At 43.3% G+C, this 24,335-nt stretch overlaps 1 protein-coding gene across 1 annotated transcript in view; it reads right to left on the bottom strand.

Moving 5' to 3' along the window:
- The window catches only part of PREX2 (phosphatidylinositol-3,4,5-trisphosphate dependent Rac exchange factor 2), a 523,586-nt gene that overhangs the window by 405,804 nt on the left and 93,447 nt on the right, over positions 1–24,335 (bottom strand). The window contains 3 exon segments of the mRNA XM_030215317.1: positions 492–596; positions 8,402–8,524; positions 11,176–11,247. Coding sequence (XP_030071177.1) covers positions 492–596; positions 8,402–8,524; positions 11,176–11,247 — 300 coding nt within the window.

The following is a 24,335-nucleotide window of genomic DNA, read 5'->3' as shown; positions in this document are numbered from 1 at the left end:
CGTGTAATTAGACTCTGGAATTCGTTGCCGGAGAACGTGGTACGGGCGGTTAGCTTGACGGAGTTTAAAAAGGGGTTAGATAGATTCCTAAAGGACAAGTCCATAGACCGCTATTAAATGGACTTGGAAAAATTCCGCATTTTTAGGTATAACTTGTCTGGAATGTTTTTACGTTTGGGGAGCATGCCAGGTGCCCTTGACCTGGATTGGCCACTGTCGGTGACAGGATGCTGGGCTAGATGGACCTTTGGTCTTTCCCAGTATGGCACTACTTATGTACTTATGTACTTATGTCCCTATATGCTTTATGACATAGACTACTGACCATTTTAGTAACCATCCTGTGGACCAACTCCATCCTGTTTATATCTTTCGGAAGGTGCGATTTCCAGGTGCAATTACTGAATGTAACTCACCTTGATCTACCTCTGAAAAGGCATGAGCTAAAATACTAAAAAAAAAAAATGTTCCATTCCCAATCCAAAACTTACCAGAAGGAATGTCCTCACAGTCCTTATTCTGTTAAGTTCTAGCAAAAGTTTCTGGGCCTTCTCATGGTTGCTGCAGTATTCATCGTAGATACGAAATCTGTCTTTCTACAACAACAAAATAATAAAAATCTGATCATTTTCTTGTATATTTTGTATTCTTTACAGCAAATATGTTTGGTCACTACCTTGAGCTTTAGCTCTAATTTCTGCCTGGCAATCCAAGGAAATTTCATTTAAAAATTGACATAGGAAGAAAGCTCACTTCTACCCAGGTCAGTATCCATCTTATGCCAGAAGTATGCAGTGAAATGAAGAAGGCACTTCCTTCTCACATATCTATGAAATGTGCTGAATGAACTGTGGTTGTAAATTATGAATAGGGGGCAATATTCATTGGCAGTGAATTCACTTAAAGATGTATGGATAAACTCTTTGTAAATCTTTTAAATAGATATATAGATATCTCAGCTATTGCAGATGATGACTCACCAATATCTGAATATCTTTATTCCAATATTGTTAAGCTGCATATTTCTGCAGCTCAGATACTCCAGATGCATTTATCTGGATAGCGGCTGAATATAGCTGCTATCCAGATAAATTTAGACTCCATTTCAAAAATGCGCCTGGTCCCTCCCAAACATATGCAGATAAATATTAACTATATATATAGGCTTATACTGCCAAAGTTATCCATTTAACCTGCTAGAAAGTTCAGTAAAAGCAGTCATGTGGCCATATCTCACTGCAGTTGTGTGGCCTTCTCCCAACTTCCCTTATATAGCAGCTAGACTCCTAGTAATATATCACAAGACTACCACTAGGGGTCACTGGAGCAATTTTGAACCTGAACCAGCAGAAGCAGGAGCAACTGGGCATCATTCCTGCCCTATACCCCCTAGACCACAAACATTTATACAGGTAGGGCTGGGGGGGGGGGGCTAAGGGAAGACAGGGGTTCATAGTTGGAAAGGAAGCTCTTCAGGAGGATTAGTGATTTGGGGGGGCTTTCAAGGGGGAATGTGATAGGGGGCTCTTTGGGGGGATGTGATGTGATGCTATGAGAGGGGAGTATGTGTTTGCGAGGGGGAGAAGGAGCAGACTATGCATTATTTTCTGACGCCTTAAAGATATGGCCCACGAGCACTATTATCACAAACAAAAAAGAAATCACAAAATGTTCTGGTTTTGTTTTGGGTTTTTTTGCTCATTTTCATTTAACAACCTTCAACAACATGGGATATGTTGTTGACATTTCCCATGTTGTTGCAAATGACAGCCCAACCCTAATAATCACCAAAGTCCTTCCTGTTATGTGATCATCAATTTCTCACCTCCCATTATGTACCAGTCCTTCAGATTTCTACACATTAAAGTTTCCATAGACTAAAATGAGGCACATATAAATAAAGTGGCGTGCACTGCAGAATACATGAAAGGTTAATGGTGGTGATAAGAGTTTAGAACCAGCACTAACTTTATAAAATCTACTTATCAACTTTTGCTAAGTACAGAGATCAGAACTGTATTCAAGGAAAATTGCACAGCCCTGTCATTTGTAACTACTTCCTTTACTGTCACTATGCTGTATTTGAGAAGGAAGCACAGCGTTAAACATTGCATCCTGGTGTTTATGAAATGTTTAATGCTACTGAGGAGACCCTTTGGTGCCCAGATTCAGTGCAATTGAGTAACAGGGGAAACCTGGTTCTTATTAGATTTAAATGGCTTGCCCAAATTTGAAAAGCAATATGCTTTCAAGATGTAAGGCTCACTTTAACAAACTGTCCATAAGCAGGATAGTTTTGTTGACTTTCTCCTGTCGGTGGGAAAATCTATTTTCTCACCTCCGCCTTCCTTGATAGTTGAGTTCAACGTCATCTATTCATCTTAAAACAGCACTTGAATGCACTTTACCTCACTGGGCTCACACACATTCTCTTTTTTTTAAAGACATAATGCAAAACAAAGCAAGAAGAGAGGTGCATATTGGTTCACACAAATCCTTGATGTATCCAGTGTGTGCTGCCAGACTGAAAATGAGTGCCATGGAGTAAAACTGCTTTGTACTTATTGGACTCAATCCAGTATAGAGTGTCTTCTTTGTTCATGTTTGTCAAGCTGACCCAAACTGCATGAGAACACTGCTTCTGCTCCTGGGGTCAGAGTTGAGAAAGAGGAAAGGTGGCTATCACACTTGTGACAACTCCGCTAGTCTAGTTCTGGTGCCCCAGAAACAGATTTGTGAAAGAAAATCATTGTGGTTTCATCTACGGGTGATACCAGTCTGAAGAAAGATGCAATCATTTTGTGAGAGAGATGAACGAGTAGAGCCTCTTAAGATTTCCAGCCATGGAAATGCAACACCCTGCACTGACTGAGGCGATGACACAGGATCAGGGGCTTCTTTAGAAGAACAGCAGTCCACTAGAAAAGTGTGAACAAGGGAAAGAGAAAAGCTAGAAAAGGGCTTGCCAACATAATGGGATATTAAGGCTACCCATTGGATTAAGTCACTGTGATGTGATGTCTCCAGGGCTGACTGACAATAGCCTGAAAATTGGACATCTTCTTGTTTCTGCTGTGGAATCATAATTGGAAAGAACATAAGAACATACGCATTGACATACTGGGACAGACCAAAGGTCCATCAAGCCCAGTATCCTGTTTCCAACAGTGGCCAATCCAGGTCAAAAGTACCTGGCAAGATCCCAAAACAGTACAATACATTTAATCTGCTTATCCTAGAAATAAGCAGTGGATTCTCCACAAGTCCATCTTAATAATGGGCTATGGACTTTTCTTTTAGGAAGATATCAAAAGCTTTAAGCTAACTGCTTTTACCACATTCTATGGCAACAAATTCCAGAATTAATTACATGTTCAGTGAAGAAATAGTTTCTCTGATTTCTTCTAAATTTACTACTATTTAACTTCATTACGTGCCCTCTAGTCCTAGTATTTTTGGAAAGAGTGAACAAGCGATTCATGTTTACCTGTTCCTCGCCACTCATTATTTTATAGACCTCTATCATATCACCACTCAGCCATCTTTTCTCCAAGCTGAAGAGACCTACTTTAGCCTTTCCTCATAAGGAAGTTGTCCCATCCCCTTTATCATTTTTGTCACCCTTCTCTGTACCTTTTCTGATTCCACTATATCTTTTTTGAGATGTGGTGAAAAGAATTGCACACAGTATTCGAGGTGTGGTCATACCATGGAGCAATACAAAGGCATTATAACATCCTCATTTTTATTTTCTACTCCTTTCCTAATAATACCTAACATTATATTTGCTTTCTTTGCTGCCGCCGCCGCTGCCGCCTCCGCACACGTATTGTCAACAATGACACTTAAATCCTTTTCCTGGTCAGTGAATCCTAATGTGGAACCTTGCATCATGTAGCTATAGTTCGGGTTCCTCTTTCCCACATGTATCACTTTGCACTTGCTCACATTAAACATCATCTGCCATTTGGATGCCCAGCCTCCTAGACTCGTAAGGTCCTCTTGCAATTTTTCACAATCTTCTTGTGATTTAACAACTTTGAATAACTTTGTGTCTCTATTTTCAAGCTATCAATAGCTGTGGCAACTGACTATTCAATCACTGGCATCACATCTGGACTAGCTTGTCGCACACTCTGAAACTGAGAGCAGTTCCACATACCTAATTCAACTCTACATTAGAGGCCAACCAAATTTCAGTTACAGTTAGGATGCCGACACAGGCCCAAAATCCATTTTCTTCCTGCTTTCAGTTTTGGCCAAAAGGTTATTTTAATTTTCAGTCATGTTTTTGGTTTTAGATGAAAATGATCATGTGTTTTCTGTGGAAGTTAGAAATTTGTATTTTGCCCCATTTGTCTCCCTCCCCCCTTCCCCCAAACAGGAGTTGGCTTTCCTCTTGGACCCCCCTGAGTGCCACCCCCTCTCCACCCATTTCCCTCCCCTCCCCCTGAGCCTATTTTAAAATCCCTGGTGGTGTAGGAGTGTAGTTGGGGCAGACAGGAGTTATATCCAGTTACTTCTGTCCATTCCGGTTCTGCTCTCAAAATGGCTGCCATGACTGGGACAACACTTCCTCCCAGAATACACTGCTAGACTACCAGAGAATGTGAAGTAGTCCTGTAGTCCTGGAGGAAGGCTACTCTGTTTTCTTATTCTTTCTTTTTTTTTTTTTTTTTTTTGTACTGCGATTGTAAGTAATGCAGTTATGATATTGCATAATAGTTTTTATGGGGGTCCTTTTACAAAGGCATGCTAGTGATTTTAGGGTGCACTAAACATTAAAGACACCCATATATTCCTATGGGTATCTCTAGCGTTTGGCATGTGCTAAAAACGCTAGTGCACCTTTTTAAAAGACCCCCATGGTAAATAGAGTGCTCCAAATAAATGCTTTTGATACAAAGTTTTAGCTGCAATTTAAGCCTTTAAATTTGGGATGATAAGCTCCTTAGGAATTAGCCTTTCTGTGGAGTTATGATGTCAACTGTTACTCCTAATATTGCACCAAGTCAATCACTGTAAAAGCACCATAGCTTTTAGTTTCAGTTTTCATTAGCTGTGGTCCATGTCTGTGAAGGCTATTTTGCTTGGCAGTAAAATACGGTCTTTCATTATTTAAATTATATTCTTGCTTGGATACTGTGGGTTTAGCAAATGGAAGAAGACTGCAAGCTCTGACAATCCTCAGTGGCTCTCACTGGTTCACATTCACAAAAACCAAACTTGAGGTTTTGGTTTTGGCCAAAATCAAGTGATGAGTTTTGCCTGCAGTTTCACTTTCAGCCAAAAGCTTTCAGACAGTTTCAGTGGCAGTTTTGGTTATGGACAAAACTGGAAAAAAAAAAAAAAAGCAGTTTTGACACCTTCTACTTTACATATACTTTACCTTATATCTACCCATCCATTTTTTTTTATCCCAGCACCTTTAACTTACCCATCTTGTCTGTCTGTAGATCTCAACTACACTTGTCCCTTTTTTTCCTGCTTAAAAGATTTTTTTTTTTTGGTATTGTGCTAATGTTTTAGTATCCTATCTATGTTATATGAAATGTTCTGCCGTACTGCCTTTTTGGGTGTATCATTTGTCTTCTGCTGACACTATTTGCTATATGAATGTTCTATTGTGCTGTTCAAATGTGTGCATTACTGATATTGTATAATAATAATGCTACTACTAGGATTTAATGTACCTTTAATTTAATTGTTGTACTGTGCTGACATTCGGTCATTTTGCTGTGGTTGGAAGTTACTTCAATGTAAGTTATGTCAAGTTGACAGTACTACTACTACTACTATTTATCATTTCTATGGCACTACTAGATTTACCCAGCGTTGTACACTAAACGTGTAAGACAGGCCCTGCTCGACAGAGCATACAATCTAATCAAGGCAAACAGGACAAATAAAGGGTTAGGGAGTTATGTATGGTGGGAATGATTAAAACAGAAATGGGAACTGAACAAGTGAATAGGAGTTAGGAGTTAAAAGTAACCTCAAAAGGTGGGCTTTTAGCCTAGATTTGAAAAAGGCCAGAGACAGAGCTTAACGTATGAACTCAGGAAGTCTATTCCAGGCAAACAGCACTGCAAGATAAAAGGAATGGAGTCTAGATTTGACTTTGAAGGAGGTGGGTACAGATAAGAGAGATTTACCCAATGAATGGAGTTCCCAGGGAGGAATGTAGGGAGAGCTAAGAGAGGAGAGATATTGAGGAGCTGCAGAGTGAACGCACTTGTAAATTATTAAGTGTAGTAAATTTAAAACAAATCGGAGAAAATTTTTCTTCACCCAACGTGTAATTAAACTCTGGAATTCATTGCCGGAAAATGTGGTGAAGGCGGTTAGCTTAGCAGAGTTTAAAAAGGGGTTGGACGGTTTCCTAAAGGACAAGTCCATAAACCGCTACTAAACGGACTTGGAAAAATCCAAAATCCCAGGAATAACATGTATAGAATGTTTGTACATTTGGGAAGCTTGCCAGGTGCCCTTGGCCTGGATTGGCCGCTGTCGTGGACAAGATGCTGGGCTCAATAGACCCTTGGTCTTTTCCCAGTATGGCATTACTTATGTACTTATGTACTAAGTGGAGTTTAATTGTATGCGAAAAGGGATAGGGGAGCCAATGAAGTGACTTGAGGACAGGGCTAATATGAGCATACACTGGTGGTATGTAAGTCGTGCAGCAGAGTTTTGAACAGATTGAAGGGGAGAGAGATGACTTAGTGGGAGACCTGTGAGAAGCAAGTTGCAATAGTCTAAGCGAGAGTGATAAGAGTGTGGATAAGGGAAAGGAAGGGATGAATTTTGGTGATATTATAGAGAAAGTGATGATAGGTTTTAGCAGTGTGTTGGATTTTGCAGAGAAAGATAGAAGGAGTCAAAGATGACCCCAAGTTTACAAGCTGATGAGATAAGGAGGATTAGAGTGTTATCCTCATAGAAAGTGAGAGAAGCGGAGAGGTTGGTTTAGAGGGCCATGTTCAGTTTTTCAGATGTCAATGAGACATCCAGGCAGCAATGTCAGACAGTCAGGCTGAGACTTGGGCCTGGATTCCTGGTGAAATCACAAATGAGAAGAGTTAGATCTGGGAGGAGATCAGAGTACCAAGGGAATAGGTATAGATAAAGAAGAGGTCCCAAGACAGAGCCCTGATGGGCAGTGGGATAGCAGTGGAGGAGGATCCACCAGAGCATACACTAAAAGTGCAATGGGAGAGATAACATCCTCTGACTGTTCCTACAAGGTTATCACAGCTTCTTCCACCTGTTCTCCCTGCCCTCTTATTTGTGGTATTCCCCAGGGCTCTGTTCTATCTCCCCTGCTGTTTAATTTGCTTTTAAGTCCTCTGGCCACTATTATAGAAGCCACTAGTATTTCATTTAATTTCTACACAGTTGATATTTTTTATTTTTTCCATAAATCCATTTTCTCCTACCATTGATCCTCTTCAACTTTGCTTCAAAATGGCTCTATGACCACAAACTAGTTCTAGACAAGCACAAAACTGTAGCCCGTTGGTTTAGTGGTGATCTCTCTAGACCTAGTTTTACTCTAGTTTCATATCCATTTGTCCTCCTTTGAATTACTCTGCATAGTGCCTCGTATCCCTTTTTAGTTCATAGAAAAACGTATAAAAATTGGTTTTGAAAATACCAATTTGGACGTTTTTGTGAGAAAAATGTCCAAATGCAGATTTATGCCACTTTTTGGATGTTTTTCTGTTTTGAAAATGAGCCCAATAGTGGATTATGTTTGTTTATAATTTATGTGTACTGAACAATTTGTAATGTGATTTTTATGAATGTAAACTTGTAAGTAATCAGTCTAGAACAGTGGATAGTGCGGAATAAAAAGTGTTTAAATAAAATTTTAAAATTGCATGAAACAGTCATATTGCTAAAGATTTTACATTTGTTTATATTATATTTGTTTCCATGTCATTTGTGGAGATTTTTCTTTTTAGAATTAGAATTTATTATTTCTAATCTACCCTTATCCAGGGCAGAGTACAAAATCCAACCTTCACTAATCTGACCATCCGGCATATCCGACAGACCCTTCCCCCCCCACCCTCGGTGATGTCACTATGTTGTCGTTAAGAAGTGCGCAGGTTCTATTCCTGTTTTCTGGCTTCACACGCTGCTGGTTAGTGTTAATATACAATACTGTATTTACACACAAAACAATTTTTTTAAAAGTATACAGTAATACAGACTCAGCGGGGTGTCCAATCATCTAGATCAGGAAGTATTTTCACAAGCCTTAAATAGCAAAAGGTCTTTTAAGAATTTCTTAAAGGTAAGCAAGCAGGTTTTGAGTTTCAGCCGTTTTAGTCAGGAGATGTTGATTTAAAAGATATTTCACATGAGTCCATGATAATAATAAAATGAGACGTACAAATTGCAGAAAGCACTTTCCCACTTCCTGGTGAGCGTTAGGTTCAGGTTGTAAGTACGCTTCCACAAAGGTCAGGAACTCCCTGTGTATTGCAAGAATATCTTCAAGGTTTGAGAAGAGCATCTAAAAGAAAGAGAAAAAAATACTAAATATAATATAAAACAGTGCAAGCAAATAAAATTTTACCTTCTGGGAAATGGGCTTGGCACAGATGTGTACTCTTGTGCTGATACCCTTTCTTCACATATTTAGTGGAGTGTATATACTCATTTGGTCCCTGTACTGTGACACATTACATTATTTTATAGGCTTTGAGTATTTACATTAGGAGAGAGACCAGATGTTAAAGACAGAAATAAGCCAAGGTGACACCTCTGGGGGAAACATTTCTCAGGACCAGAGCACTGTATCAATGACCTTATGGCCAGGACCCTAAAAGGAAATTTTAAAACAATCCAGAAACATGATAAGAAACAACGACTATTATTTTAGAAATAAATCCACATGTAAATAGTGACCTTTTCAAGTTTGTTCAAGGTAGAATACAACAAATATAGGGGTCTTTGTACTAAGCTGTAGTAAGAGTCTTGCAGTAAGTATGAGATTAGTGTGTGTAAACCGCAAACTAAAAATATTTTCAATTTTATGGCAGAGGCAGCATTTTGGGGGGGGGGGGGGGTGGAGAGTGGATGTGATCAGTTAGGGGGTCTTTTACTAAGCTGCACTAGCATTTTTAGCACATGCTAAATTCTAGAGGCACCCATCTCTAGCATTATCGCACGCTTATTTTTAGCATGCTAAAAATGCCTGCGCACCTTTGTAAAAACGGCATCTAGTGCATTGCTCACTAATTAGCGTATAATTAGCATGTAAGTCCTTACTGCCTACAAAATAGGTGTCATAAGTGCTCACACGTTAATTTGTTTTAATGGCCATGCATTAATGGCAACATTCGCGCATGGCCATTCATATAAAAAAAAGGGAAATCTGCTTAGCACATGGGACAAGGGTGTGCTAAGACCATGTTTTCCCACTTCTTTGTAAAAGGACTTCAAAATGCACAATAATACAATAGCAATTTTTTTAAAAACAATGCACAATAAAACAACAATGTGGGATTTGTAAAAATTATTGCTGGTTTGGCAGTAATATATTGCAAACCCTTTATTCCCAGTGACAATAGATTGGTTAATAGGAAGGGAAATTATGCATACATGTAAATACAATTTTAGAAAGCTACTAATTACACGTGGATATTAACATAGCACATAGAAATTTAAGGAGGCATGTTCTGGGCATTGTTTGGGTGGGACTAAAATATACAAATGCAGTCCCCATTTTACAAATAAACAAACCATAAAGGGGGAAAATTTGTACTGCAGGACTTATGCATGCTCAAAAGCACATACAGTACAATCTCAATTATCCAACCTTCATTAATCCGACTATCTGGCATAACGTCATGGTGCTCCCATTAAGAAGTGTGCAGGTTCTCTTCCTGTTTTCTGGCTTCATATGCTGCTGGTTAGTGTTAATAAACGATACTGTATTTTAAATACAGAAACCCTATGCCCAGTGATGTGCTGGGAAATTTTTAACAAGCTCTCTCTCCGGGCATACCCAGCCCGCAATTTGGGGGACCCTGAGGTGGACTAAGGGAGCAACATGTTCCTCTTTCTCCTCCCTCCCCCCATGTGGGCATGCTAGGCATACCTTTGCAGGCATGGATGCCAAGCCCCACCAGCCAAATAAATGGACTACCACTACTTCCCTCTCCCACTGCTTGTTTCTGGCTCTGAGCAGCATGCCAGGAATTCTCATGCATACTTGCGCAAAAAGTCCTGGCATGCTGCTCAGAGCCAGAAACAAGCAATGAGAAGCAGCAACAGCCAATTTATTTGGCTGGCGGGGTTTGGTATCCCTGCCAGCAAAAGTAAAGGAGTCTAGAGTCGCCAAGGGTGGCCCATCTTAAAGCTGGAGATTTACCACTGCTATTCTGGAGATTGAAGGCCAATGAGTGAGGTTTTTCTTGTGGGCACCAGCCACGTCTAAAACCAGTTCTGGCAGACGCACTTTCAAAAACTGACATATACATAATACATCCAAAATTGAAGGCTCCTTTTACTTAGCGGCAGTAAGTCCAACGCAGTCTTACCGCTCGCTATACAGGAAGTACCTCTGGGCTACTACAGTAATTCCCACCCCTAGTGCACCGTCATTTCTGGCACTACAAAAATTTATTTATTTTTTAGTGCTGTAGTGTACCTGGCGGTAATCAGGCAGTGCCGCGTTCTGCCCAGTTACCGTTGGGTTAATGTGGGAGCCCTTACCACCACCTCAATGCCCACTGGATAAACCCCTGTGGAAATATTTTTCAAATATTTCTGCTAGCACCAGAAATGCTGTGCACTGGGAGTGGATCTACCGTTGAGCTGGCAGTAGTTCCGAATTGCAGTACTGTAAGCCCACAGTGGGCTTACTGCTGCTTTGTAAAAGGACCCTCAAAGTGGCCTCAGTGCCCTGTCCACTTTTTAGCACAGCTTAGTAAAAGGGTCCCTCTTTTGCCCTTTTGTTAATTTGGACTTTGGTGCAGTTTATTTTTCTGATTTGGGAAACTCGGTGTGTGGAGTTTTTATCGAAGGAAATGAGTGAGTGATCCCTTAGGACCTTTTATGGAACGGCTGCTCCATCCTGGAGTCCATGTTTTAGACACTGCAATGAGTTTATAATACTCTCCAGCTTCTGAAGGGGGTCATACTTTAAAAAGCACTAACCTTTACTGTTTCCTCAGTAATGTTTTTATCAGCCTTTGCATCTGCACACTGTCTCATTCGATGCAAGAATGCCTGAAAAAGATCAAATAAGAAAATTAATTCTTTGGTTTCAAATATTTCTATTACTTTAAAGAAAATATGGTGTTTGTGCTAGGTAACAAAAATATAGTTCATGAACCATGGGCCCATTTTAAACGAGTGCTTGAGACAAAAATTCATGCTTCTGAAACCTCAGCTGGCCAAATTGATGTACAGTTTTTTTTTTTGCACTGAAATTTGACTAACAGATTGTGAATCTAATTCTTTGAGGTAGCTCGATAGATATATAAAATGATATTGTCAGAAAACAATTTACATGAGTAGCTTGGCTACACGAGTAAATACTACTACTACTACTTACATTTCTAGAGCGCTACTAGGGTTACGCAGCGCTGTACAAATTAACAAAAAAGGACAGTCCCTGCTCAATGGAGCTTACAATCTAAAGGTTGAAATGTCAAGTTGGGGCAGTCTAGGTTTCCTGAATAGAGATATAGTGGTTAGGTGCCGAAGGCGACATTGAAGAGCTGGGCTTTGAGCAAGGATTTGAAATTGAGCAGGGAGGGGGCTTGGCGTATGGGCTCAGGGAGATTATTCCAGGCATGGGGTGAGGCGAGGCAGAAAGGGCGGAGCCTGGAGTTGGCGGTGGTGGAGAAGGGTACTGAAAGGACTGATTTGTCTTGAGAGCAGAAGTTACGGGTAGGAACATAAGGGGAGATGAGGGTAGAGAGGTAGGGGGACTGCAGATTGGGTGCATTTGTAAGTGAGCAGGAGATGCTTGAACTGTATGCGGTACCTGACCGGAAGCCAGTGAAGTGACTTGAGGAGAGGGGTGATATGAGTATATCGGTCCAGGCGGAAGATAAGATGTGCAGCAGAGTTCTGAACGGACTGAAGAGGGGATAGATGGTTAAGAGGGAGGCCAGTGAGGAGTAGGTTGCAGTAATCAAGGCGAGAGGTAATGAGAGAGTGGATGAGAGTTCGGGTGGTATGCTCAGAGAGGAAAGTGCAAGTTCAGAAAGAGTTGATTGAAACAAAGAGATTCAAGGAGATGGGATATGACTGTAGTTTGGGGCCAGGAAGTTTATAGGGGTAATACTCTATAGCTCACTTAAAGTTGGGCACAAGATGATGAGTACTGAGTGCCAATTCTATATCGATAATTGCATATGCAACTGCCACGATAATATATCACTGTAAATCCATAGTTAGGTGCCTAATTTTAGACATGACAACAAGCTAAACGGTTAGTGTAAATGCTTGTGCCTAAGTGTAGGCAGTTAGGCACGTAACCACTGTTCCCTCTAAGCTGAGTGGGACTCCTGCTCCTACCAGCAGGGGGTGCTGTTTCACTATCAAATTTCCAATAGAGAGGGATAGGCAAGCTCTGCAGAACTTCATAGACCCTGCCTGTCCCTAGTGACTGAAAACACAATATTGAAGCACCACCTCCCACTGGCAGCAATGCAGTTGGAGGACTCCCACTCAGCTTAGAAGGAACAGTGCAGGCAACTGCAAATATTTTATATGATGTGCATATAAGTTCCAAGCACGCCTCCAACCTGCTCATGCCCCTCCCACGTCCACACCCCTTGCAGTAGTGACCTATGGAAATTTTTATAGAACACCAACTAAGGGTAATTACTCACTTAGCTGCTAATTAGTACCAATTAACAGCAGTTATAACCTATAATTATTAAAGGCAATTGTCATCTAATTTTCAATCAAGTTATATGGGTAACTGACCGTATTCCATAACTTGGGCATGCACGTTTATAGAATGAGTGGGTATGCGTATATCCTCCATCTTACAATGGGAGTATATAAGAAGTATGCACAGATTTCACAAAAGTGCTCATTTTGGCCAGGATTTAACACTAGGGATTAAAGGAGTAATTCTCCTCAATCCCCAGATTTGTATTTCCACCTCCAAATTTAAAAAGGAAAAAGAATATTGCAAGTTCACTAGTTAATTGGCAGCACTTACATGTCCATTTATAAAATGGCTATGTTGCAGATAGAACTTCCAGCAGTTGGCATTTCTACATGGAAGGTGCCGGGGTTTTCTGTTTATCTTTTCCTCATGCATATTTGCAAAATGGCTTGTTCATATTGTATGTGCCCGCAATTATACATGCACTCCTGCATGTTCTTACACATATTTTAAAAAGACTTTGCATTCAGCAGAGCCTTTTGTTAAATATCTCTGGAATGGAGCACATTCTGACCTGAACACCTCAGTTCTAATCACAATGACCTAGGTGAAATGGGCCTTCAAATCTAGTAGTTAACCAACAAATGCTTTAACTCTTGTTCTTTAAAATATCACTACTTAATTTTTCCAGTATTTTCAATATGTGATAGAAAGGGGGGGGTGTTCTCCTTCCTTTTTTTTGTCAAAACTATCTCAGAAAAGATTTCATACAAAGAACATTCTTACATTATTAATGGCCATTTAGAACACAACCATTAATTTTTGCTTGACTACACAAGGTTTCCTAAAATCTTTACGCAGTTCTGACAGCTATGTATATGAGTAACAATCTATATTTGATTATAGTCCACCTTTCTGAAATTCATGATTTATTTAGATTTCACTCATAGCTTTTCATTGGTAGCTTATGGTGAGTTATATTCCAGCGCAGTAGCTATTTTCCTGTCCCTAGAAGGCCTCCAGTAAATCTAAAGGTCTCATTTACTAAGGGCCTCTTTTACCAAGCTGAGGCAAAAGGGGGCCTGCACTGGCATCGGCACATGTTTTTGACGTATGCCAAGGCTCCCATTGAGTTGGAGGTAAGAGCTCCCGCACTAACCTGGTGGTATTTTTGTAGTGCCAGATATGACAGCGCGCTGGGGGTGGCCTGACTGTACTTCCTTTTTAGCAAGTAATAAGCCCACATTGGGCTTACCGCCGCTTTGTAAAAGGGGTCCTCAGACTTTTATCCCATTCTGTATCCATAGAGGGAAAAGCTTAGTGAATCGGGCATCAAGTTGATATCTGAGGTAAAGCAGCATGAAGTGACTTACCCAAAGTCACAGAGAGTATCACTTTTGAACCCTCAATGTCCTATTCTTCAATCTACTTATTAGGCTACACCTCCATTTCAAGTTTGTTTAAGATGGTATACAACAAATAGAGGGGCCTTTTTACGAATGGACTGGCGCACAACAACAGGCTTGCCGCATGCCAATCTGGAACTACTGTCAGGCTACAGCAGGAGCCTGGCGGTAGTTCCCACCAAGGGCGTAGCTAGACGGGGGTATGGGCCCCACAGACTTAGCCCTGGCCCCTCTATTTTGGCTCCCACTGCCGACCCTCCCCCAACACTTTTGAACCCCCCCCCCCCCCCCCCCACCGCCGCCAGGTACCTCTGCTGGTGGGGTCCCCACACGTGCAGAACGTCAGCAGTCAGGACTCACAGAAACAGATCAGCGAATGAACCGGAGACCGGAACTGAAGAAGACTTTGGCTGGCTGGGGTTGGGGACCTCCGCCAGCAAAGGTACCTGACGGCAGCAACAGAGGAGGGTCGGCGGCGGGAGGGAGGGTTGAAAATGGTGAGGGAGGGTTGGCGGAGGGAGGGGGGGTCGAAAGTGGTGGGGAAGGTCGGCGGTGGGCTAAACTGTGCCTCTCACCTCGGGCTCTGGACCCCCCTCCCACTGAGGTCTGGCTACGCCCCTGGTTCCCATCCCCAGTGCAAACCATTTCCATTGCTACAGTTTTTTTTTTTTTTAATTATTTTTGTAGTGCGAGAGCCCTCACCACCATCTCAATGGGTGGTGGTAAGGGCTCCCCACCAAAATGGCCATGCAGTAAGTGGTTCACTTACTGCACAGCCATTTCTTTTCCCCAAAAGTGGCCAGCCTTTTATCTGCTGCAATAAAAGGGGGCCTCACCAAGTGGCAAAAACACACGCTGACGCTAGCGCAGGCCCCCTAAACCCTATAATGCATAATAAAACAATGCAATTTAAAAAAGCAATGCACAATAAAGTAATAATATGGGTTTTAGAAAAATGATTGCTGGGCTGGCAAAAAAAAACATATTATAAATCCTTTATTCCAAATAACACTAGATTAATAGGGAGGGACAGTTTAAACACCATTTCTACACACAAAATAGTGTTTTATATTACAAACACACACAAAATTGTGTATGTGGAGGGGCAGTTTTGATATGACGTCTAAGTCCGATTTAGGACTTTTTGCTGAAAACTTCCAAAAATCGAGTTACAAAGATGGCGATTTTCAAACCAGAAAAATGACTTTTTGTTTTGAAAAGGGCCATTTGCTACATGTTTTTGTGCTCAGTGCTGCTATCTTTTAGGACCATTTTCGGAAAAAAAAAAGTCCAAGGAAAAAATTAACAAAGCATGCCATTGGGCTGTATTGGTGGGGGAGGGGCAACATTCTTAGCAGACTGGTCACACAGACATCCTAGCAAAATAGTGGAGCACCTTAGGAAACACTGCAATACATTTCACATAAAAGGTCCCAGGTATACATCTTACCGCTACCCCCTTATATTGTATGGGGAGCTCTTAAAAACCCACCAATAACCTACTGTACCCAACAGTGTACCACTACAATAGCCCCATAGGCGCCCGGTATCGAAGGCTTGGGGAGGCTAAGCCTCCTCAGCCACAACGAGCCAGCTCCTCCCCCTCCCTCCGGATCCGGTCCCAGTCCCTCAAGTTACCGACCTGACTCTTCGTCTTCGGAGCTGTCAGCGCTAACTCTCCCCCGCTGCGCTGGCGCTGCTGGCGTTCGTGCTTCAAAAATGGCCGCCGTGACTTCCAGAGGCGGCCTCGTGAGACTTCTGCTGAAGTCTTGGAGGCCGCCCTGTAAGTCTCGGCGGCCATTTTGAAGCGCGAACGCCGGCAGCGCCAGCGCAGTGGGGTAGAGTTAGCAGCGCTGACAGCTCAGAAGAGTCAGGTCGGTGACGTGAGTGGACCGGATCCGGAGGGAGGAGGAAGGGGGAGGAATTCGCCGAACAACTCGGGAGGGGGTGGCAGGGGAGAGAAGGGAGTCGCTGGGCATTTGTGGAAGGAGGGGAGAGAAGGGTCACTGGGTATAATGGGTGCATGCAGGGCAGGGGAGAGGAGGATCACTGCTGTACATGGGTGGATGGAGGGCAGGGGAAGGAGGGTCACCGGGTATGGGTGCATGCAGGGCAGGGGAGAGGAGGATCACTACTGGACATGGGTGTATGGAGGGCAGGGGAGAGGAGGGTTGCTGTGTATGGGTGCATGCAGGGCAGGGGGAGAGAAGGGTCACTGGACATGGGTGGATGGAGGGCAGGGGAGAGGAGGGGAGAGAGAAAAAAATGCTGGACATGGATGGAGGGGAGGGAAGAGTGAGGAAGGAGATGAGATGAGGGAAAAGAAAGAGAGAAGAAAAACTGCACATGGATGAAGAAAATAGGCAGAAGCTGAGGACCAGAAATGAAGAAGAAAGGAGGAAAGGAAAGAAAGAAATGGAAAGGAAGCCCTGGAAACGGAGTTAAGAGGACAGATAGCAGCAGAATCGGATACTGGGCCAGCATGATCAGAAAAACAGTTACCAGACAACAAAGGTAGAAAAAAATTCATTTTATTTTCATTATAGTGTTTGGAATATGTTCACTTTGAGAATCAGGTGCTCAACATTAAAAGTTTATATTTATTTACTTATTTATGGCATTTTATCCCACATTAAACATGAATTAGGGTGTTTTGTGGCTCTACATGAGAATTGTGATATTATGATCCCTTGTTTCATATTGTTGACGGTCTGCATTTTCCGTATGGGTGGTATATTGGTGTATTAGGTTCTGCCCAGTGTAATATTTATGGTACAGTAAGGTTCTGAGTGTGTTTTTGCACAAAATTGTGCATAGTGTTTTGCAGTTGAGCGATTGTGGTTAGTATATGCTTTGAGCAACCACTTTATTCTTTGACATATGATACATATCTAATATCTATCTACTATAATAAAACGCACCCTGAACGTTCTGAGGACAAAGGTAATGAAGTCACAGCAGAACGATAAGGGTTCGTAAGTTCGTGGTGGTGAAGCCATCCCACTGAGAATGCCTCCCTGCCCCGCCCGCCCGAAAAACAGGAAAAAAGCAGCAAAGCCACAAAACACGGACCTATCAGAACACAGCACCAAAGGAGAAATGTTACCAGGCAACGAAATGCAACACAGAAAGGACCTATCAGAACAAAAAACAGAACAAGAAAGGAGGAGCATTCAGAACGCCGCATTCTCTGAGCAGCACAGAGCACAGCACACGTGTTTCTCTACTCCTCCCTTGCCTGCGAATCGCTGGAGACTGGAAACATTAAACCCCAAACAGCCAGCACCACAGACAAACCCAGCCAGGGGGAGAAGTACAAAGATGCAAGAAACTCCAAACCGCCCCCCCCCCCCCCCCACCTTCTCAGGAGTCAACCCAGGACGTCCAAAAACAACCCCCGCCACAACAAACCCTTCATCCACACAGCCGGCCTCTAACGGACTGAAACAGCAGCCTACTCTCCCTTCCACAAACCACCGTACCCAGAACAAGACTGCTTCCCACAGCGCTTTCCTCTTCAACTGTTCCCCCCTAACAAAAACGACGCTTGCACACGCTGCTCCTCTCCCAGCAAACAACAAAAAAACATCCCCTGCATAAGGCAACTGCTAACCTTTCGCTGACCTCATTAAACTCGGGGAAAACACAGCTCTGCTTCACACACTGCTTTTCTTTTCAAAGGAAACCTACAGGAGCCCTAAAAGGCAAAAAAAAAACTATTGCAAAAATAACCTCCCTTCCGCCCACGTAAACAAACACTGCTGCCTCAGCACAACACCAAAGAAGCTTAAAAAAAAAAGAGAAACATCTATCCAGCACTCTGCAAACACTGACCCCCCCCCCTACAAACACCCTTACATTTCACCAAAACAAAGATCTACCTACACAAACCCCACAGACAAAGAAACAGCTTGCAAGCACAGCACATCCCCCAACCCCCTCCCCAAAAACAAAAGTTAAAAAAAAAAAAGCCACCAACAACCTGCACACACACACAAACTAACTCTGTCACACATGCTCTGTCACACATGCACAGACAATGCACCACAAACACATACATTAACAGAAACACCCCTCCCCCCCAAAAAACCACAGAATGTAAACAAAAATACATGCATACTCAATTGCTATCTGAATCACTCTATATCATCTCTGCAGCCATAAACACCCTCAAAGCCACACTCTGCTCCATGACACTTTGCAAGCCTGGGGAGGGGGGAGGGGGAAATCCCTGCAACTGACATAAAGACCAGGGAACTGGGAGGGAGGGAGGGGGCACCCTGGGAGGGAGGGGGCACCCTGCCACATACTCTCATTCTCACACATGCTGGCAACCACTCTCTGTCTCTCTGTGTGACACACAGACAAACGCACATTCACTCTCTCTCACAAAGACCATCTCAACACACACTCTCCTAAGGTTGTTTGAAACTATGTGACTGGTAAGGATTTTTACCTAAACCCGACAAACATGTTTTTATAGTAAAGCTCTTTTTTGAAAACACTTATATCCCTTAATATCAAACAGGAAAAAAAAAAAACCCCAAACCACATGCTAGCGCCCGTTTCATTTGTTACGGAAACGGGCCTTTTTTACTAGTATTTAATAAAAGGTATTAATTGTGACTTATTTTTATTTATTTTTTCTGTGTGTTATCAGACAATTATGGATTTAAGCTCCACCCCTGGCTCCACCCCTAACCCCGCCCCCTTTAGCTTCCCCAAACAGTTGGGCCACCGACCGCCTATGAATAGCCCTTATGTCTGCAGGTGTCACCTATTGTCGCGTGCACGAGGACCTTGGCACACTGTCAGGCTTCTTCCCCGGGAGCACTGGTTTCGTGAGTCCTTGGACCACTACCGTGGAGCGGCAGTGGCAGGCAAGATCACCTACAAGGTAGAGATAAGACAAGACTGGACCGGAACTCCGGACTGGAGTTCTACACTGGAACACTCGGAACTGGAACGCACCGGACAGGTGCGCACTGGAGTGGGGCCCGCTGGACTGGACACACTGGAGTGGCCCCACTGGACAGGAACATACAGGAGTGAAACCCGCTGGACTGGAACACACTGGAGCGGAACTGGAACACCCTGGACCTAGGCTTCACCTACACTTGACTGCCTTCCCCCTCGGGTTGAGCCCTCAGGTTCTGGCAGCCGGTAGGACTTACAGGAACAGCAGGAATGAAGATCCAGGAGTGCCCCCCGGCACCTAGGAGAAGGCAAGGCAGACAAGCAGGAACTGTCCGGGTTCTGGCAGTCAGCAGGAATCAACACAATGACTAGTAGACTGTACCCAGGCTAATAGGAACGCTATACCCAGGCAACCAGTCATACACAGGAACATACACAGAGAACTAGCAGAGCTAGACACAGAAGGGTAGGAAACCCATAGAGCAATAAACACAGAAGGGCTGAAACCCTACAAGCGATAAACACAGAAGGGCTGAAAACCCACAGAAGGGTAGGAGACCCACAGAGCAATAAACACAGAAGGGCTGAAACCCTACAGAGCCATAAACACAGAAGGGCTGGAAACCCACAAGCGATAAACACAGAAGGGCTGAAAACCCACAGAAGGGTAGGAGACCCACAGAGCAATAAACACAGAAGGGCTGAAACCCTACAGAGCTATAAACACAGAAGGGCTGGAAACCCACAAGCGATAAACACAGAAGGGCTGAAAACCCACAGAGCTATAAACACAGAAGGGCTGGAAACCCACAAGCGATAAACACAGAAGGGCTGAAAACCCACAGAAGGGTAGGAGACCCACAGAGCAATAAACACAGAAGGGCTGAAACCCTACAGAGCTATAAACACAGAAGGGCTGGAAACCCACAAGCGATAAACACAGAAGGGCTGAAAACCCACAGAGCTATAAACACAGAAGGGCTGGAAACCCACAAGCGATAAACACAGAAGGGCTGAAAACCCACAGAAGGGTAGGAGACCCACAGAGCAAATAACACAGAAGGGCTGGAAGCCCACAGAACAATAAACACAGAAGGGCAGAAAACCCACAGAGCAAAAGACAAGGAAAGCAAACGGTGCTAACAGCACACTAACCTCGGGACCTAAGGCACTGCGGAGGAAATGGCAATGCAAAGGCCAGGACTGTAGTTTCCAAATGACTAATAAAGCCCAACACCAGAGCCACAGGTGCAGCAATCACCTTGCAACCAAACAGAGGCTTGACACTCAGAGCAGGCATCCCATAGAAAGTGACAGCGGAAGCCATCTTGGATACTGGCAGAGACGAAGAGGCGGCAGCCATCTTGGAAGAGGCAAAGCCCACACAGGTGAGGTTCAGTAGTGCAATCAGCACACAGAGCCAGAGAGAAACTAAGACAGAGACAGACACAGAGACAAGCAGAAGCCAGCACAGCCACTGACTCCCAGAAACAGGGTAAGTATGAGGGTGGTCACGGCCACAGACGTGACACCTATAAGTAAGTACAGTAGGTTTTTGGTGGGTTTTAGAAGACTCACATGTTCCACCACAAGTGTACCAGTTAGAGTGGGATATGGGCCTAGATCCTATTCTCTACAGTGCATTGCAACGACCACTAGGCTACTCCAGGGACCTGCTTGCTGCTCCAATAGGACTGGCCATAACATCTGAAGCTGTCATAGAGGCTGGTATGTACTGTTTCTTTCACATCTTTGGTGGGTGAAAGGGAGTCAGTGACCATTGGAGGAGTAAGGGGGGGAGTCACGCCTTAGTCCTTCCAGTGGTCATTTAGGGCAGCCTTTTGGTGACTGAGTCACGATTGAAACAGGTGTAGACCAAACCATCTATAGCCCTGGACATTTTTGCTTTGTTCCACTATGGCAAAATAACGTCCAAGTTTTGGGATCCCTCCCCAACAGCCCCCCTTGAGATTTAGACAAACTGCTTTGAAAACCGTCTTTAAAATGTGCTTCGAAAATAGCAATTTGAACGTTTTTGAAAAAAGTCCATCTGCTGCTTTGTTCTGATTTTTTGACTTTTTTTTTGTTCCGAAAGTGAGCCCTGTAATATTGTGGCAAGGTATGGGAGGTTACTAGAAAAAAAACTATTTTATTTATGTTAGTGCTGTGGCTGGTATAATGCAGGGTCTGCACAGTTGGGAGAGACAGGCTAGCTCAGGTATGCAGGTGCTTGTTGGTTGCCCTGGTAACCAGGGTGTTGTTACCAAGTAACAGTTGGAAGGGAACAGCTGAGAGTGAGAGGTGTGTGAAATTGTTCTTCTGTCAGGACTACTAAAACAGAAGGAACATGTTTTAACTAAATAATTTTAAAGATTATGTGGACTTTTTATAAAGGCGCGCTAGCATTTTTAGCACGTGCTAAAAATAAGCGTGTCCTGAATGCTAGAGATGCCCATATATCTTTATCATTTAGTGCATGCTAATTAGCATGCGCTAAACAAAATAGTGCGCCTTTGTGAAAGACCCCTTAATGTTGTTTAATTTTATTTTATTTATTAAAAAATAATGTATACCCCACCTAAATACTAAACGGTTTACAGCAAAACATTCATAATAAAAAAAGAAAGAAAGAAAGAACATAAAATACAGAATAAATGAATCCTAATACAACTGCACCTGTACTGTTGAGACCTCAAAATCATCAGACATTAAAAACCTGAAGAAAAAGATATGTCAAATTTTTCATGAACTGCCTCAAAGGAGTACAAAATCTCAACAAATTTGTTTATTTTTTATATGTTAGCTGTGCTTGGGGTATAACTGTGGAGCAGTGCCGTAGCGAGGGCAGCTGACACCCGGGGCAGGTCGCTGCTGCGCCCCCCCCCCCCCCCCCCGGGTGCAGCACGGTGCACCCTCCCCCCTCCGGAGCGCACCCTTCCCCCCCGGGACGCTTACGTACGAGGGAAGGCGACAAGGGAAAGCAGCGAGGGATGGGCGGGAGGGCCGAACCGCCCCGAGTGCATGTCGCTGGGAGCTGCGTCGGCTCCGCTGGTTCCCTGCTCTCTTTGCCCCGGAACAGGAAGTAACCTGTTCTAGGGCAGAGAGAGCAGGGAACCAGCGGAGCCGACACCCCTCCCCCCAGTGGCATGCACCCGGGGCGGACCGCCCCACCTCCCCCCTTCCTACGCCACTGCGGTGGAGTCCTTTTACTAAGCTGTGGTAAAAAGTGACCTGCGGTAGTGCGAGCTCGTCTTTTGGGTGCACGCTGTGCCATTTTTTTACCACATATAGGAAAAAGGGTCTTTTTTTAAGGGACCGGAAAATGGATGTGCGCTAAAACTGAAACCAGTGTGCATCCATTTTCGGCCTGAGACCTTACCACCATCCATTGACCTAACATTAAGGTCTCACATACTACTCACATAGTAAGCATGCAGCTCATGCCAACTGCTGTTTACTGCTGGGTAAGCGGCCCACGGTAGAAGATAGAAAATTATTTTCTACCATGGGATTTGGTGCATGCCAAATTACCGCCCGGCTCACACACTAGCTGGGCAGTAGTGCTGATTTGGCTTGTACTGTATGCGTGTAGGCCCTCCCACACCTTTGTAAAAGGGCCCCTGTGTGTCTGAGATAAGTTACCTTAAATTTGTCCTGACAATGGTAAGTTAAATTGAGTGGGAGTGAGAGTGTCTGAAGAGGGCTGACAAGAAGAACAAAGCTCTCTAATCCTCCTGTTTACTAAGCTGTGCTAGCTGCTGCCACATGGCAATGCTGACATTACCCATTCAAACTGAATGGGCTGTGTCGACATTAGCTCATGGCATCCGTTAGCAAGGCATAGTAAACGAAATGTATGTTTTATGTGAACAGAATTAACCATTTGTATGGAAGACTTCTGAAAGAATCCTTGCTGTGACAGATCCCCATAGATAGGGTTTTGCACCCTTTGAGTTATTAGACAGGAGAGTAGGTGCACAGCCTCTCTGAAGTGGAAGCCAGAGGAAATTTCGCCAGTGCAAGGATACTCCCCTGCAATTTTACCAGACCCTGTTTCATTAACATCTGCTGGCCTCCACAAGAGAGTTTTTCTGGGAAGACAAGAGTTAAGTATGAGACTTAAATGTGCACAAAAAAAATGCAAAGAGAGATAACAGGAACACAAAGATACAGAGAAAAAATAGAAAGCTGAAAAGTTAGAAGAAATGCCAAAGAAAGAAACAAAAAAAAATATTACTTTTAAAAGGAGGAGAGAGTACTTGTCTGGCACTGACTCCTAGGAAAATGTGTTGTATAGCTTGCAACACAGGTGTTAACATGTTATTTGCTTGAACTGGGAACAGAAAACAAGAGAGTACTTTTGTTATACATTTGCAAACATTTTCCCTCTGTTATTGAAAGTTTGATTTTTATCATTAAAAGAAAATATTTAAAAGTTAATTCAAAGCGTAAGTTTCCTCGCATGCATTGTAGCAGTGTTTCTTTGGAGAAATAAAATTTGATTTTCAAACTGAGCATGACATCCAGCTTGCCAGCCATTCTCTGAGGTACTTTCCTTTCCACAATAGAAAATCCATCGGACCTGGTTGACTCTTACCCAGATCTGAGAAACAAAGGAGGATGAGCAATACAACAAACAACTCAGCAATTCAAAGCCCAGCTGTGCACCCGATGTGACATGGCTATCAAAAAGGCTCCCAAATACGTTGAAATCTTGTCCAGCGGTTGTGAGCATACATCTTAATTAATGCCAATTAGCAATCATAACTGCTTGTTAATATTCAATTAACAGCACTGGTTAGCCAGTTAAACAATTAAGTTTACATGCATTGTTATAGAATACGCTTTGATTGCCACGTGGAAATTAAGGCATGGTATATAGAATCCCGGAGTTAACGCATAAGGGGAACCACATAAAGTTAGGTGCTGAATATTGGTACTTAACAGCATAAATGCCAACTCCAGCCCAACTCCAGCTCTCACATGTTAATCGGATGGTAATCATCAGTGCACATACAATGCACGTAGAGTGCACGTAGCAGATGCACGTAAAAAAAATGAAATTATCACCCGGGCCATGTGGTAGCCGGGCAGTAGTTCAAAATTGATGCACATAGGATGTGCATACTCGCCTACGCGGCTTA

This window comes from Microcaecilia unicolor, chromosome 1 (genome assembly GCF_901765095.1).
Source record: "Microcaecilia unicolor chromosome 1, aMicUni1.1, whole genome shotgun sequence".
In the NCBI taxonomy this organism is placed as follows: Eukaryota; Metazoa; Chordata; class Amphibia; order Gymnophiona; family Siphonopidae; genus Microcaecilia; species Microcaecilia unicolor.
The sequence above is the reverse complement of the archived record's forward strand: the minus strand, read 5'-3'. Positions and strand labels throughout refer to the sequence as shown.